General features: G+C 33.3%; 1 protein-coding gene across 1 annotated transcript; it reads left to right on the forward strand.

The window, feature by feature from the left end:
• The first annotated feature begins 7,030 nt into the window (after nt 1–7,030).
• Nucleotides 7,031–12,315, forward strand: LOC148271776 (uncharacterized). Its single transcript, XM_088240948.1, has one exon. It carries the CDS (start codon nt 9,617–9,619, stop codon nt 10,103–10,105), a length of 489 nt encoding a protein of 162 aa, XP_088097074.1. The 5' UTR covers nt 7,031–9,616; the 3' UTR covers nt 10,106–12,315.
• Nucleotides 12,316–13,915: the final 1,600 nt, after the last annotated feature.

A 13,915-nucleotide genomic window follows, 5' to 3' on the forward strand; every position in this document is an offset into this window, starting at 1 on the left:
AAAACGAGAAATGGACAATCGAGATAATAAACGATGGACTGAAATTATACAATAAACTACCAGACAAAACTAAACAAAAGACTCAGACAACCTTTACAAAAGATGTTAACAATATTATTATTAACAGTAGAATGTGAATTTTAAAAGTAAAAATATTTTGTTAAATGTATGTAACCCGTAAGGGTTTATCAATGAATTTTTTTTTACAAAATCAAAAATAACTCCGTAGGGAGGAAATCCAGCCTGTCAACAAACATTTGGACATACTCAAAACATTTGCGACCATCACTGTTAGCCTGAAAAAGCGCGAGAATGAATTACTAAAATATTTTATAATTTAATTTTGGTACATTGCGCTCGAATGTTTAATAACCCAAGTATCAAATGATATACTTTTGTACGTATCTTGTGACAAAATACCAAAAAAGATTTTAAACCGCTCTCATGTAAAGTTGAAGAACATCATATGCGTCGTTTTTCTACGATCATGACGATTTAATAATTTATATAAAATATTTTTGTTACGTTCATTTAAGCAAAGTTTATTAATGCTTGGAATGGACAGCACATGGGTATATTTATTAACCTACAAGCGGACCCGACAGACGTTGTCCTGCCCGAACGTTAGCTTGCCTACTATTAGCTGGTTGAACAAACATTTTTTTCTTAATTAATTACACGCGTTATTTATTTTGGTCTTTTTAAGCTATTTATATATTCGTAATAAGGGTTTATTTTTTTGTTTTATCTCCACGTGTGATTGGCTAAGAGGCCTTATCGCGCTCAAATCAAAATCGTGCAAAAATCCCTACTCTAGTGCCACAATCTATGGAGAAAATACGTGAATGCGTGTTGATGAAGAAAAGTCAGACAGCGTTTTACCCTGAGCCTTCTAAAATTATTATGTTGGGCATGACACTCAACTCATGCCCAACGCGAATTTAGTCATTCTTTAATCGCCAGCAGTATTTTGACGTGAGCTTGACTTTAATTCAAAACACGCTTCACGTTTAATGATGGCTTGGTAGTCCCAAAAGTATGTAATAATTATGGAAATAGAACTCTCAAATATTTAGTACCTAGAATATTTAATTTATTACCAAAAGAACTTATATTTATCTCACATTGTAACAAGAGCAAAATAAGAGAGTGGATCAAGAGTTTATATATGAATAGTAGCTTAGGTGTAAATATTTTAATTTTTCATATATGTTCTTGTATTTAAAAAATAAGTTTATAAATTATTATTTGTATGTTTATTCTGATCTTTCCGGCTGTTAATTTTTATCTGTTTTTCATTGTTTTTATAAATGTAAATAATATTATTAAGTTAGTATAAATATAATCTTCACCAACAAGCTACAAAAAGTGGCTTGGTAGGATTTTAGTTTTAGTAAAAATATAACAAGTGATTTTTTTTTTAATTGTAAAAATGTATAATTATACTATTAAACCATAATAAATTACGAAAATGACAAAATACATCGTTTTAACTTTACATATTTCTTTACATTACATATTTTTTTTGTATCCCAATCAGCAAAAGTGCTGGTATGAGGGTATATAATTTCGGAAAATCTATGAAAACACATAAATGCTTCTAACTTTTTTTCTACTTAATATACTGAAGATGTTATTATTTGTAAACCTTGAGGACGTAAATTAAAAATTTTGCAAAAAAAACACATCATTTTTCACACACGATTTTTTGGGAGACACAACACGGCGATTCATTTATATATATATATATATAGATGGATAGATAGATAGATAGAAAATACTATCGGCCCCGACAGACGTTGTCCTGCCCGAACGTTGGCTTGCCTGGCATAATGTGATTGGCTGAGAAGCCTCGTCGTGCTCAAATCAAAATCGTGCAAAAATCACTACTCTAGCGCCCATAATCCATGGAGAAAATACGGAAATACGTGTTATTAGAGCCTTCGAAAATTTGGACACTCAACTCATACCCAAGGCAAATTTAGTCATTCTTTAACCGTCAGCCGTGTTTTAAATTAAGCTTGACCTTTAAGTCGAAACCAAAATAAATTAAAATAAAAATGACAGATTGTGTCGTGAAAGTGGGCAAAACTGTTCAGATAGAAGAAAAAATAATTTTATTGATAAGTAAGTACCTAGGTACTTGTATATGATTAAATTCCAATTGTAAAAATTATCAATATTCCCGAACGTTCACTTGCCTGCTATAAGCTGGTTTAGCACACGTTATTTCACAAATAAGGACACACGTTATTTATTTTCGCTTTTTTTCAACCATTTGTATATTCGTAATATGGGTTAATTTTTAATTTTATTTCCTCATGTGATTAGCTTAGAGGCCTCATCGTGCTCAAATCGAAATCGTGCAAAAATCACTACTCTAGTGCCATAATCAATGGAGAATAAATACGCGAATACGTTTTAATGAAGAAAAGTCAGACTGAGTTTTGCCGTGAGCCTTCTAAAATATTGACACTCAACTCATGCTCGACTCGAATTTATTCATTCTTTTACTGCCAGCCTGGTTTAGATGTGACCTTGGCATTTAAGTCGAAACCAAAATAAACGAAAAGAATAATGACTGTGTCGTGAAAGCGTGTCGTGCAAGAACTGTCCGGATGAAAGGAAAAATACTTCGTTGATAAGTAGGTACCTCTAGATACATGTTCATGATTCAAACAAACAAACCATTACGCCTTTCCCCGTAAGGGTGGTAGGCAGAGAGGATAGTACGTCACGTCATTCTATCTTTGCATACAGATCTCGCTTCCTCTATATTTATACATCTTCTAATGCACGCGCGCAGATTATTCCGACTTTTGATATGTCCGTCTTCAAGTATTTGTTGGATTTGGTCAATCCATGTCTTTTTCGGTCTTCCTCTATTTCTGCACCTATCAACATTCGCATTATAAATATTTTTAGCCGTTCCTTCGCTGTTTATTCGCTCTGCGTGTCCGCACCAACGCAGAGCTCTTTTCTCGATTTTGTCGATAGTGCTTATCTCGTGTACAGATCTCGACATTAGTGCATCTGTCGTACATAGTTTTACAACAAATTCGCCTGAGAAATCGTATTTCGACCGCATTCAACCTAATTTTATCCCTGTTTTTCCATGTCCATACTTCGCTCCCATACAGCAAAGTCGGGACCAGGACTCCATTGTGAACAGCTCATTTTGCCTCTTGCGACAAACATTTATTTGCCAAAGTTGATTTAAGCGCACCGTTCACTCTGTTCCCAGCACTCACCCTTCTAACAATATATTTCTTAGTTATTCTATCCCTAGTAAACATACTGCCCACATATACAAATTCCTCTACCTGTTTTAGTATAACATAACCCTGTTCACAATGATTTCTCATTTAGTCATACTTTCATTTCTTTAAAAAAACATTATAATTCGATTTATCGGGATCGACTGAAAATTATTAATATTCAAATAATGTAAATAATTATCTAAATTAGGTACCTAAGTACTTGTTTATGATCAAATTCCAAAACATCAATCAAACTCTGGTCTACTTAGAAACAGTGGTGCATTTCGTGTAAGAATCCGCTTTTCAAAAATGTAACAAATGTCAGTTAAAATTATTAAGGCATTACTAAAAATCCATTAATAATAAGTTGATATGTAGAAATTAAGAAATTGTTAGGTAATGAATCAAATCAGTATTTATTGAAAATAATTTATGTTTGTAAACGTTAAAATACAAACTTTTTCAATTCACAAAAAAATAACATTCTCAATTTTTTTTAAATATGCATTCCAGTCGAATGCAACCCTGGAAAATCGATGAAAACACATATTTTCTGCTAACTTTTTTCTACTCAATATATTAAAGATGTTATTATTTGTAAACCTTGGGTACGTGAATTAGAAAATTTTGCAATAAACCGCACGTAAATCTGTAAAGCCATTTTCGAGTTTTTGCGAGACACAACACGTCGATTCATTTAAATATATATAGATAGATCGATAGATAGATAGATAGATAGATAGATAGATAGATAGAAGATATATAGATAGATAGAAGATAGATTAAAAATCTAGGAAATAATGTTTAGTTCATTCAAAGTTGCTTCAAGAAAAATATTCAAATGTGCGTTCTCCCGCAAATAAAAATTGTATGATCACCACTTGGTTCACCAACAGGCACCAACTCAATCATAATAATACATAATCATAAACAAAAGAATTTAGCAAATTAGTGACACATTATTCAAACAAAAAATGAAACAAAAAATATGTCATTTACAAATCTTCTTTACGCTTAAGGAGATTTTAGATTTGACTCCAATATTATAATAATGTACTTGGTCAAATAATGTATGAGCGTGTCCCATGTAAATGTATTGTGTATATTCTATAATATAATACACCGTATGAGAGTCCGTCCCTTATTACGTACACAGGAAATTTGTGGTTAGTTCAGTTCGCACATATAAAATTTATAAATAAATATTTTCCGGCGAAAGGTCAACTTCTGTTGACTGAATATTAAATCTTAATAATAAACAAACATTCGTGTCAATGACCTGTTTTCTAATCTGATGTAATCAATATGTCACGATAAGCTATATGCGTTTACCGAAAACAAGATCATAACAGCATTTCATAACCTATTGTATTTTTGTATTCACTTATCTGGAAAATACTTTAGACGAAAATATTCCAAACTCTTGACGAAATAATATTGGATTATCAGCTTCCTGTATAAAAACCAAATGTTTTTTTTTTTATTGAGGCTTTTTACCAATACAAGGGCGGATTGATAATGAAGCTACTTGGCGCTAGATGGCAGCACAAACACAAAAAATATTTATTTTTCCCAAATTGCGATCTGTCAAACGGCAGCTGTTAAAATGTCACACAAATTCATCGATCAGTTTATTTGTTGTAGCGTTTGAAGTAAACAACTTTTGTGTTTCTTGAAAATTGGAAAAAGCTTATTTCGTGCAGTGATTAAACGCTATTATTTGAAAGGGAAAACGGCGAAAGAGACAAAAAACCTCGATGAACATTAGGGTGAGCCTGCTCCGTCAGATTACATGGTAAAATATTGGATTGCCGAATTTAAACGCGGCCGAACAAGCACTGCAACTGTAGCTGACGCGCGAAAATATTATTAATTTAAATTTACAAATAACATCCTAATTCTATAGGCCTCGGTATAACGAAAGCCACCCCGAAGGTAACAAATTAAAGTCTTTATTGGGGAGGCAGCATTTCGTGTTACATATACAGAGGTTTCTGCACTATTTATTCAAGAGGCCCCAGGAAGGGCTGCTGAGTCTATACGACGTCCGTAACAGCAACAATACCATCAACAGGAAGGCCAAAAGAGGTGGTTACTGAAGAAAACATCAAGAAAATCCTCGATATAGTTGTGAATTATCGCCGAGTGAAGTTGCGTGAGATTGTTGAAATGGTAAACATCTCATATGAACGTGTGTTCAACATTTTGCATGAACATTTGCATATGAAAAAGCTGTCGGAAAGATGGGTGCCGCGTTTGCTCAGTGTCAAACAAAAACGAGTTCGAGAGACCACTTCACAGCAGTGTTTGGATATGATAAAGCGTAATCCTGTTAATTTTTGGCGTCGATTAATAACTGTTGATGAAACGTGGGTGCACCATTATACACCTGAAACCAAAAATCAATCGAAACAATGGGTGGAAGCTGGTGGAAGTGCTCCGAAGAAGGCAAAAGCAGTGAAATCGGCAAGGTTATGGCCACTGTATTTTGGGATGCACTCGGAGTATTGCTTATCGATTATCTTGAAAAAGGATCCACAATCACAGGAAAGTATTATCGTGCATTATTGGATCAATTGAATGATGCAATCAAGGAAAAACGACCACATTTACAGAAGAAAAAAGTGCTCTTTCTTCAAGACAACGCACCGGTTCACACAGCATTAGAGACGATGCTAAAATTACATTGGAATATCATAATATAAAAAAAGTTGGAATATCGTCTTACTAAGTGTGTCGAAGAAAAAGGAGACTATCCTGAGAAATAAATGGTTTTTGAAAAAAAAAAATGTTTTTTTCCTACTTAGGTAGCTTCATTTTCAATCCGCCCTCGTATATGATAATGTCGAATTATAAAATATGGCGCACGTCTTAATAATGGCTAATCTATAATATTAACAGCCTAAAGATGATTGATTGTGTCTTTCATCTACGGGCCTGTTTCACACTATCGCACACATCCACTCGGCCCAGTAAAATTAGAGTAATACCCTAAATACATAAATACACTATAAATTACATACCTAACACTAACTAACAAGCTTCTTCGTCAAGGTTTACGTAACTAATGAATTGATTCCTTTTTTATTTTTATCATATTCACTAAATACTACATGTGGACCCAATAAATCAAGTCGTTTTTTCCATACACGGGTGGTAATTTGATATCAATATGTTTGAAGTTAGACGGGAGAGGACTTAAAGAAATATTGTTTATTTGGTTGTTAATTATTGTTTTCTTATTGTGAATCGCTTTTTTAATTTCTAAGATGTCTAATTTTAATATTTTATTTTCAACATGAAGTACTTTTAATCCAGTGTCTTTATTGTAATTATGATTATTTTCTGTATTTTATGGAAATGGTATTTTTAAAATAACAACAACAACAAACTATCACGCCGCTTCCCCGTAGGGGTAGACAGAGAGGATAGACCGCCACATCACTTTGCATTCATATCTCGCTTCCTCTACATTCAAAGATCTTTACATGCTCGCGCGCCGATTATTCAGACTTTTACCATGTCCATCTTCAAGTATTTTTTGGATTTGGTCATGCCATGTCTTTTTTGGTCTTCCTTTATTTCTGCATCCATGAGCATTCGCATTGTAAATATTTTTAGCCGTTCTTTCTTTCTTCATGTCCAAACCAGCGCAGAGCTCTTTTTTACACATTATAGATATTTTTTTATTTTTTTTAAAATTTATTTCTTAAGTTAGCTTATATTAAAACTAATATAAACTATTATGTACATTTACATCATCTATATATATTTACATTTCCTTACAGTAACTTATACATTTATTTTTAAATTCTTTCAGACACTTTTCATTCTTCATACATTCAGGCATCTCATCATACATTTTTAAACCCTTATACATCGAACAATTTTGCGACTCAGCTCTTTTCAATAATGGTAGTCTTATTTTATCCTTTTGTCTAGTAGCATATTCATGACAATTTTTGTTTAAGACAACTTTATCCTTAAAATATTTTGGTAATTTATCGTGAAAAAATTTATGTATAAATATCAACATATTAAATTTAAGTCTCCTTCTTACAGATAACCATTTTAGTTCATCTCTCATTTTTTTTACATTGCTATATTTATTTTTCTTAAGAACTATTCTCATCGCTTTATTTTGTAAAATTTCTAGTTTATTTAAATTTCCTTCGTTTGCTAAAAATAATATTGTTGAGCAGTAATCTATATGTGGAAGAATGATTGTTTTGTAAATTAGTTCTGCAGTATCTTTATTTAATTTATTTCTCAATCTACTAAGGAAAAATATTTTTTTTGATATTTTTTTATTAACGTGTTCAAAATTTGCATTTAATGTCAATTTTGAATCAAGTATTATCCCCAAATATTTCATTTCATTAACCTTTTCTATGGTTTCATTATCAATAAGTACATTCGTCCTTGGGTTTGGCTTTTTCCTTCCTAACTCCATGTATTTTGTTTACCATTGGCGTGTCCCTATACTGTTTCATTTTTTAAAAAAATGTTTATTTTGGAAACTAGAACCATTCAAACCCGTAAAAAGCAAAGTTTTATATGTTGTCTTCGGGCGCACGGCGCACGGTATACACATATAACTATTTTTGAAAAATGCAAAACATACTGAAACAGAAAATTTTATTCTGATACTTTGTCTAAAAAAAACGGTTCAGTTTTGAGGTGCAGAAAACGGTACAGCGAAACGTCAATTTTGTCTATTCTAACTAAAGGTCTGACATGCAGTTGTCTTTTTCAAGACAGTGACAGGAAAACAATGTTCGAACACCTATTTATCAAAATTCTCTGTCCTCACAATTTATGTAAATCGAAACACAAAAATAACAATGTAAACGTACATATCTAATTTGAACTAAATACGATTGTGTTAATTTAATCAAGAGCAATTTAGCAAGAACTCAAATCTAGCAATAGCAAAGCATTGCCGGGTTCAGCTCGTCCATATATATAAAAGGCAATGTTCGAATGGTGGTCATCGATGGATTGGATAACAACGGGACCGATTTACGGGCGGTTTTCAGATAAATGTACATCTTTGGCACGAGAAGGTTAATAGCTCATAAAATCTACAATTTATTAAGTACAAAAAAAGTTACGAGCGTAAATGTTTTTTTTATTCATCACCGGGGTTGCATTCGCCGAGAACGCGTTTTTTTCAAAGAGTCTTTATTCAATAAAATATACACATTATTACAATATTAATACATTATAAAGAAAACAAAGTATTTAAATATATTTTGTCCCTATAAACTATTCAATAATAGTTTGTCATCGGGTGCTCAGATATTAATTTTAACTAATAATCACATAAAAAGAGTACAGACACAATACTGTATATGTATAAAATAATAAACATAAAAAACAAAAAAAGGATGTGTGTTATTTTTTTGTGTATAAAAAAGTTAGTTTTTGAATGTTTACAGACAACATTCGTTTTTTATGGATCCCAATTAGATTATTTCATTGAATTCCTTATAATTTCTACCCATTTATTTCTTTTTACTGGACTTTTAGTTATACTAAAATAATATCAACTAACATTCAAAAATCGCATTCCTGACTTAAGTGCATCCCTGAGCAGAGTTTGACATTTGCTAAAAGAATTCTTTATTTGAAAATAATTGATTATTTTATGTTTTGGAATTCAAACATAAACAAGTACTTAGGTACCTACTTAAATTCAATTTTTTGAATATCTATTATTTTTAGATTTGGAATTAAATCACAACCTAGGTACCTACTTACCAATAAAAAGTTACAACATCTTTTTTACGTTTTTACTAGAGTTTTTTAATTACACTTAATTATGCTTAATCTTTAGAGGACTCGTGACCTGACTTTTCTTCATACAAACGTATTTACGTATTTTCTCTCTAAATTATGGCATTAGAGAAATGTTTTTTTTTTCAATAACAACAACAAACTATCACGCTGTTTCCCCGCAAGGAAAGGGAGAGAGGATAGAACGCCACATCACTCTATCTTTATGTGATTTCCAAAAGTCATACAAAATTCATGTTCAAGCGAGCATTTTTTGCTTGAATTGGGATTTATTGGAGTTTGTAATCGCTTTGAAATGAGCACCATTTATTACAAAAGCCTATTTAAAACATAAATGAGAACTATTTTTAATGTTAATGACGTAAGGAACGCGGACTAATTGTTTGCGGTCATTCCATTGGCTTGTTTCGATCATATAATGTCGATATGACAAGTAGATAGAACATACCGAGGTAAGATACAGATAGTACAGAAGTTAAGTATACCGTATCGATATATACAGATGAAGATATCGTTCATAATCAAGGCACTGATGGGCACTTTATGTTTTTTGTGCAATGGTTATTTGCTTAAGAAATGTGTCATTAGCACATCCCATCCAATTATACCATATTCCATTACTAAAATGTTTAGTATTGCAGGTGTCTTCATCTCTGCGCCGCCTCCGAGCCAACAAGAAGAAAACCAACTTTGCGGATGATATGGACATGGATACGTCGGTGGCCGGGCTGCAAAGCCGCTCGAGGCTCGGTCTGGCCGACAAGATCTTGGACAGCGCCGGCGTGGAGCGCTCGGAGCGCGTGGAGCGCCGCACCGTGCGCTCGGTGAGCAGCGCGGTCAGCAGCAGCGCCAAGGAGGAGGGCCTGACGCGCTGGTCCGCGCTGGACGATGGAGCGGCAGCGCGCGCGCGCGTGTCCCGCGCCCGCCTCAATGACCTGGAGGAGGAGACGGCGCTCATGCAGCAGCGCCAGGCGGAGCGCGAGCGCCGCGCCGCCAACCTGCGCGCCATCATAGCCGACAACGAGGCCGACAAGCTGCCCTACTAGCCGCGAAGCGCAAGTCGCAACCCCCGGAAGAACACAAATCGGCCATTTCGCAGGAGAGTAGAAAACACTTTTTGAAATTTATTAATGCTTGTATCTCAATGTAAGTACATTGACATTATAATGCCCAGTATTTTTGTAGTATTTGCTTATTTGTGGCGTTTAGGCAGCGCCAGATCGAAGGGACGCTTAGCGCCCTGTCACTTCCTCAAAGGGGCGGGACGGGAATATAAACGTGTTTTAATCAATACGAGCATGCTATTATCCTCTCTAGAGAGCAAATGTCCGGTGGTCTGGCACCGGGTTTGGGTAAGGTCACTAACATTGCGGAAATGGGCGAAATGAGTATGCAGTGGCACTCTATAAGGTCTAGCTACGAAAAGTTGAGTGAATTGATATAAGTTACGGAAAAAAAATAATTTCAATGTTTTTATAATAAAGGTTAATGTATTATTCGAAAGTATTATTAGGTAAACAAGTACGTACATGTATGCAACTTGTACCAAATTTTCCTTTAACAACATGGAAAAAGCAAATATAAGAAGAAACGCAGAATGATCTGTACCGCTTCACTATTCTGTTTTAGCACCCATTTTCGATAAGGAATAAAATCAGTGGGAAAGTTTATATGGCTCCCCTGCCCAATCAGCTAATACCTAGAGACTTTACCTCTTTTACATAAATGCCACAGATTTGACTTCAAATAAATATAAGAACACTTTAGCATCATAATTACTGCAGGGTTCTTTTCAATATTTTATTCAATTTATTTCAAGGAATATTGAAGTTAGAGGTATACTCGTATCTTGCTCAAAAAATTCGAAGAGATGCGTCAGTGTTATCATAGGAAAGAGAATAAAACTTACGACAGTGTACTTCTGGGGGTGTAAAGCCCAGAGCGTATCTTACCATTTATGTTCAGAACTCTAGAACCCGATTTGTGTTTCTACTCTCTGCTTCGTTCGGGACATTTGAGTGGCGATGGCGTCTCAATGGTGAATCTTGAAGGCATCAGCCATAGGTAAAGGGTAAATATCTGCATTTGGTCAATCATATACACTATAGATTGACATATTACAACAGAAAAGGAAATGCGGAAGTTTAGGCATTCACAGAGCTTGTGACCTGTCATAGTCGAGTGGCCACATACACACTGTGTAACATTCACCATTCTGCCTATGTTTAACATCTAACATCCGTCTTTCATAAATTCTTCTATTTGTTGATTTTTGTGACGTTAAAGAGATGTTCCCCTTCTCTGTTGTAACATGTTAATCTTAACAACTCCCTGGGAGGTGAAAGCCTGTATTTGTCTACAAAGATCTGGACTGCCTCAAAATATTGTCGATATTAACAATAGTTTGAGGCAGTCCGAATCTTCGTAGACAAATCGTACACAATAAATTTTATGCAGTTTTTTACTAATATCTCATTAATACAGCAGAATTCTAAAACATTGATCAGCCAGCCAGGTAGCTTGAACACATTAGGTACTTACCTACTCTTTTTGTATTTATTTTAAATGTATTCTTTGTCACCAATGTGAATGTAATTGTCTTCGCTCCGATAACAGTACTCCCACTCTGTTCCGAGTGTCTCTCGCAACTGAAACTGAAATAATGTTGCGCGCATTGAGAATTGAGACTCAGCCCTCGTTAAGCGAGAATAAACTTTAATATCGACAATTTAAAACTGTTTTACTTTCAGACGCCAGGCCAGTCTTTTATTCCTCGGGTGACTTGACGCAAATTTACATCTGTGCAAAATAAAATTCTAAATTATAAGAAATCCAAAATTGACACGAAGTGATGTGATTAGTTGCATTTAAAATGTAGGCCGTCTGAAATATAATGGTCGAAATATGGTACCAATATATGAAAATATTGCAAATTTAAAATAATTTTATGTCACTATTTATTATCATTTTTACAGTTATATAACCTTAAAGTTTTAGTTCACGAATTCTTAAAGTACTTATTGTTACATTTTTGACACAATTATAAAACCGATCAGTCATTGTGTCTCAAACCCGAGGAATTATAATTAGATAATATTTAATTTTGCATTTTCTGTTTGTTACTATCGTTCCTTGTGTTTTGTGCAATGTGTATATAACTACAATCTTATAATATGTTATATTATTGAAAATACTTTTATTGTTCATAGACATACATCGATTTTTATATCATTAAATAAAACTTTCTTGTTACTTATATTTTATATCAATCATCTCCCAACCCCCAAACCTTGTTAGATTGGATTTATAAAAAGGTTTTCAAAAGGATTTAATTATGGTTTGTTTAAATTTTTATTATAATCCTCTTTTTCCTCTTCCGCTCCTAAGTGGAACATGTGGACATCACCAAACGCCTCCAGGAGATCCTATCATTGGCTAGCATTCTTGCCTCCTCCCACGTCGATCCCGCGACTCTTAGTTCCGCCGAACAAAGTAGAAGGATTGTCATCGACGGACGGTCTTCCAGGATTCCATGGGTGTGAAGAAGAGGCATTTTGGGTTAAGGCTCTCGTGAAGCACCCGCAGCACTTGTCCAAGCCAGGTCCACCGCCGCACGTGTCCAAGCGAACAGCTTATTTTCATCCTAACTTCAATAACTTGGAAACCAATAAGAATATTGACAAAAGTTTTGTAGAAAATATTACTCAATGAATATAAACTCATAATACATAAAAACATTTCTATAATTTTATTTGTAGTATGAATATGGTCAGCAAAAATACACTTTTTAGAGAATAATAGTTGTTTATGCAATGTAAGAAAAACACATTAATTCATATTTATAAAATACATTATATAAAAAAAATAATAATCAGTATTTAAAATGTCTAAATAATCAGTATGTAAAAGGAAAACTTTATGACACATTGCCTCCGTCACATCAAAAACTTATTATTGTTTTGTCTGCTAAAGTTATGGGTTTAAATAATTTTTGTCCCCGTGTTAGCGGTTTTTTTTTGTTCATTTTGTTTTTAAACACAATTGTTTTGGTGTATTTTTAATTCACAGGTATTTGGTTCTATGGAGTTGAGATTTCGTCTCAAAAAATGATAAATAAATTACTGTGAAAAACTACTTTGTTGAAAAAAAAAACTGAATTATGTTTCTATATTACAAACCTGATTTTTTTAAATAATTTAATTTCATATTTCAAATTCTTAAAAATACAATAAAGCTGTAACCTAAAATTTTGGCAAACGAGCAAAGATTCAAAAAAAAGTTATTTCGCTGAGGTGATTCCTTTTTTTACTTTTTCACTCGCAAAATTAAAAATTCTGTATTATTTTCAATTATTCAATTATATTTTCAGCCATTGTTTAGACAGGCACAAAAAAATACCGGAGGCATTAAATACATTTCATGGAATTTTCATTATGTTTCTTTTATTGTAAGAAACATAAAAAATAAACATTTATATCAATAATGTATTCTTATTAATTTTTTGCTTATGTTATGCATAGTTTTAGATACTCGTGTATCTTAAATCTGCTATTTATACCAATTTTTAACAAAATTGATCATTCTCATAATCGGATAAAAATTATCCGATTACATTCATTAGGGTAGATAACATCTATCAGAACATCACTAAGAGTTTTTCACAAAAGAATTAGTAGATAATGATGAACCACGATTATTCGTTTGAATTAGCTTCGCTAATAATATCGATTAATCGTTCATCAAAACCGTCCTTCCTTTGTATGATAGAACATCTCGAGGCTTTACTGACAAAATGCATTAAGTCAACAGTCTATATTTATTTATTTATTCATATTTTTCGCTTACAAACTATAATT

Source organism: Micrasema longulum, unplaced genomic scaffold, assembly GCF_059751315.1.
Source record: "Micrasema longulum isolate JH-2025_06_02 unplaced genomic scaffold, ASM5975131v1 h1tg002657l, whole genome shotgun sequence".
Lineage (NCBI taxonomy): Eukaryota > Metazoa > Arthropoda > Insecta > Trichoptera > Brachycentridae > Micrasema > Micrasema longulum.

Excerpts from the sequence above, each read along its gene's own strand:
- LOC148271776 (XM_088240948.1), top strand. The coding sequence starts at position 9,617 with ATGGTTATTTGCTTAAGAAATGTGTCATTAGCACATCCCATCCAATTA.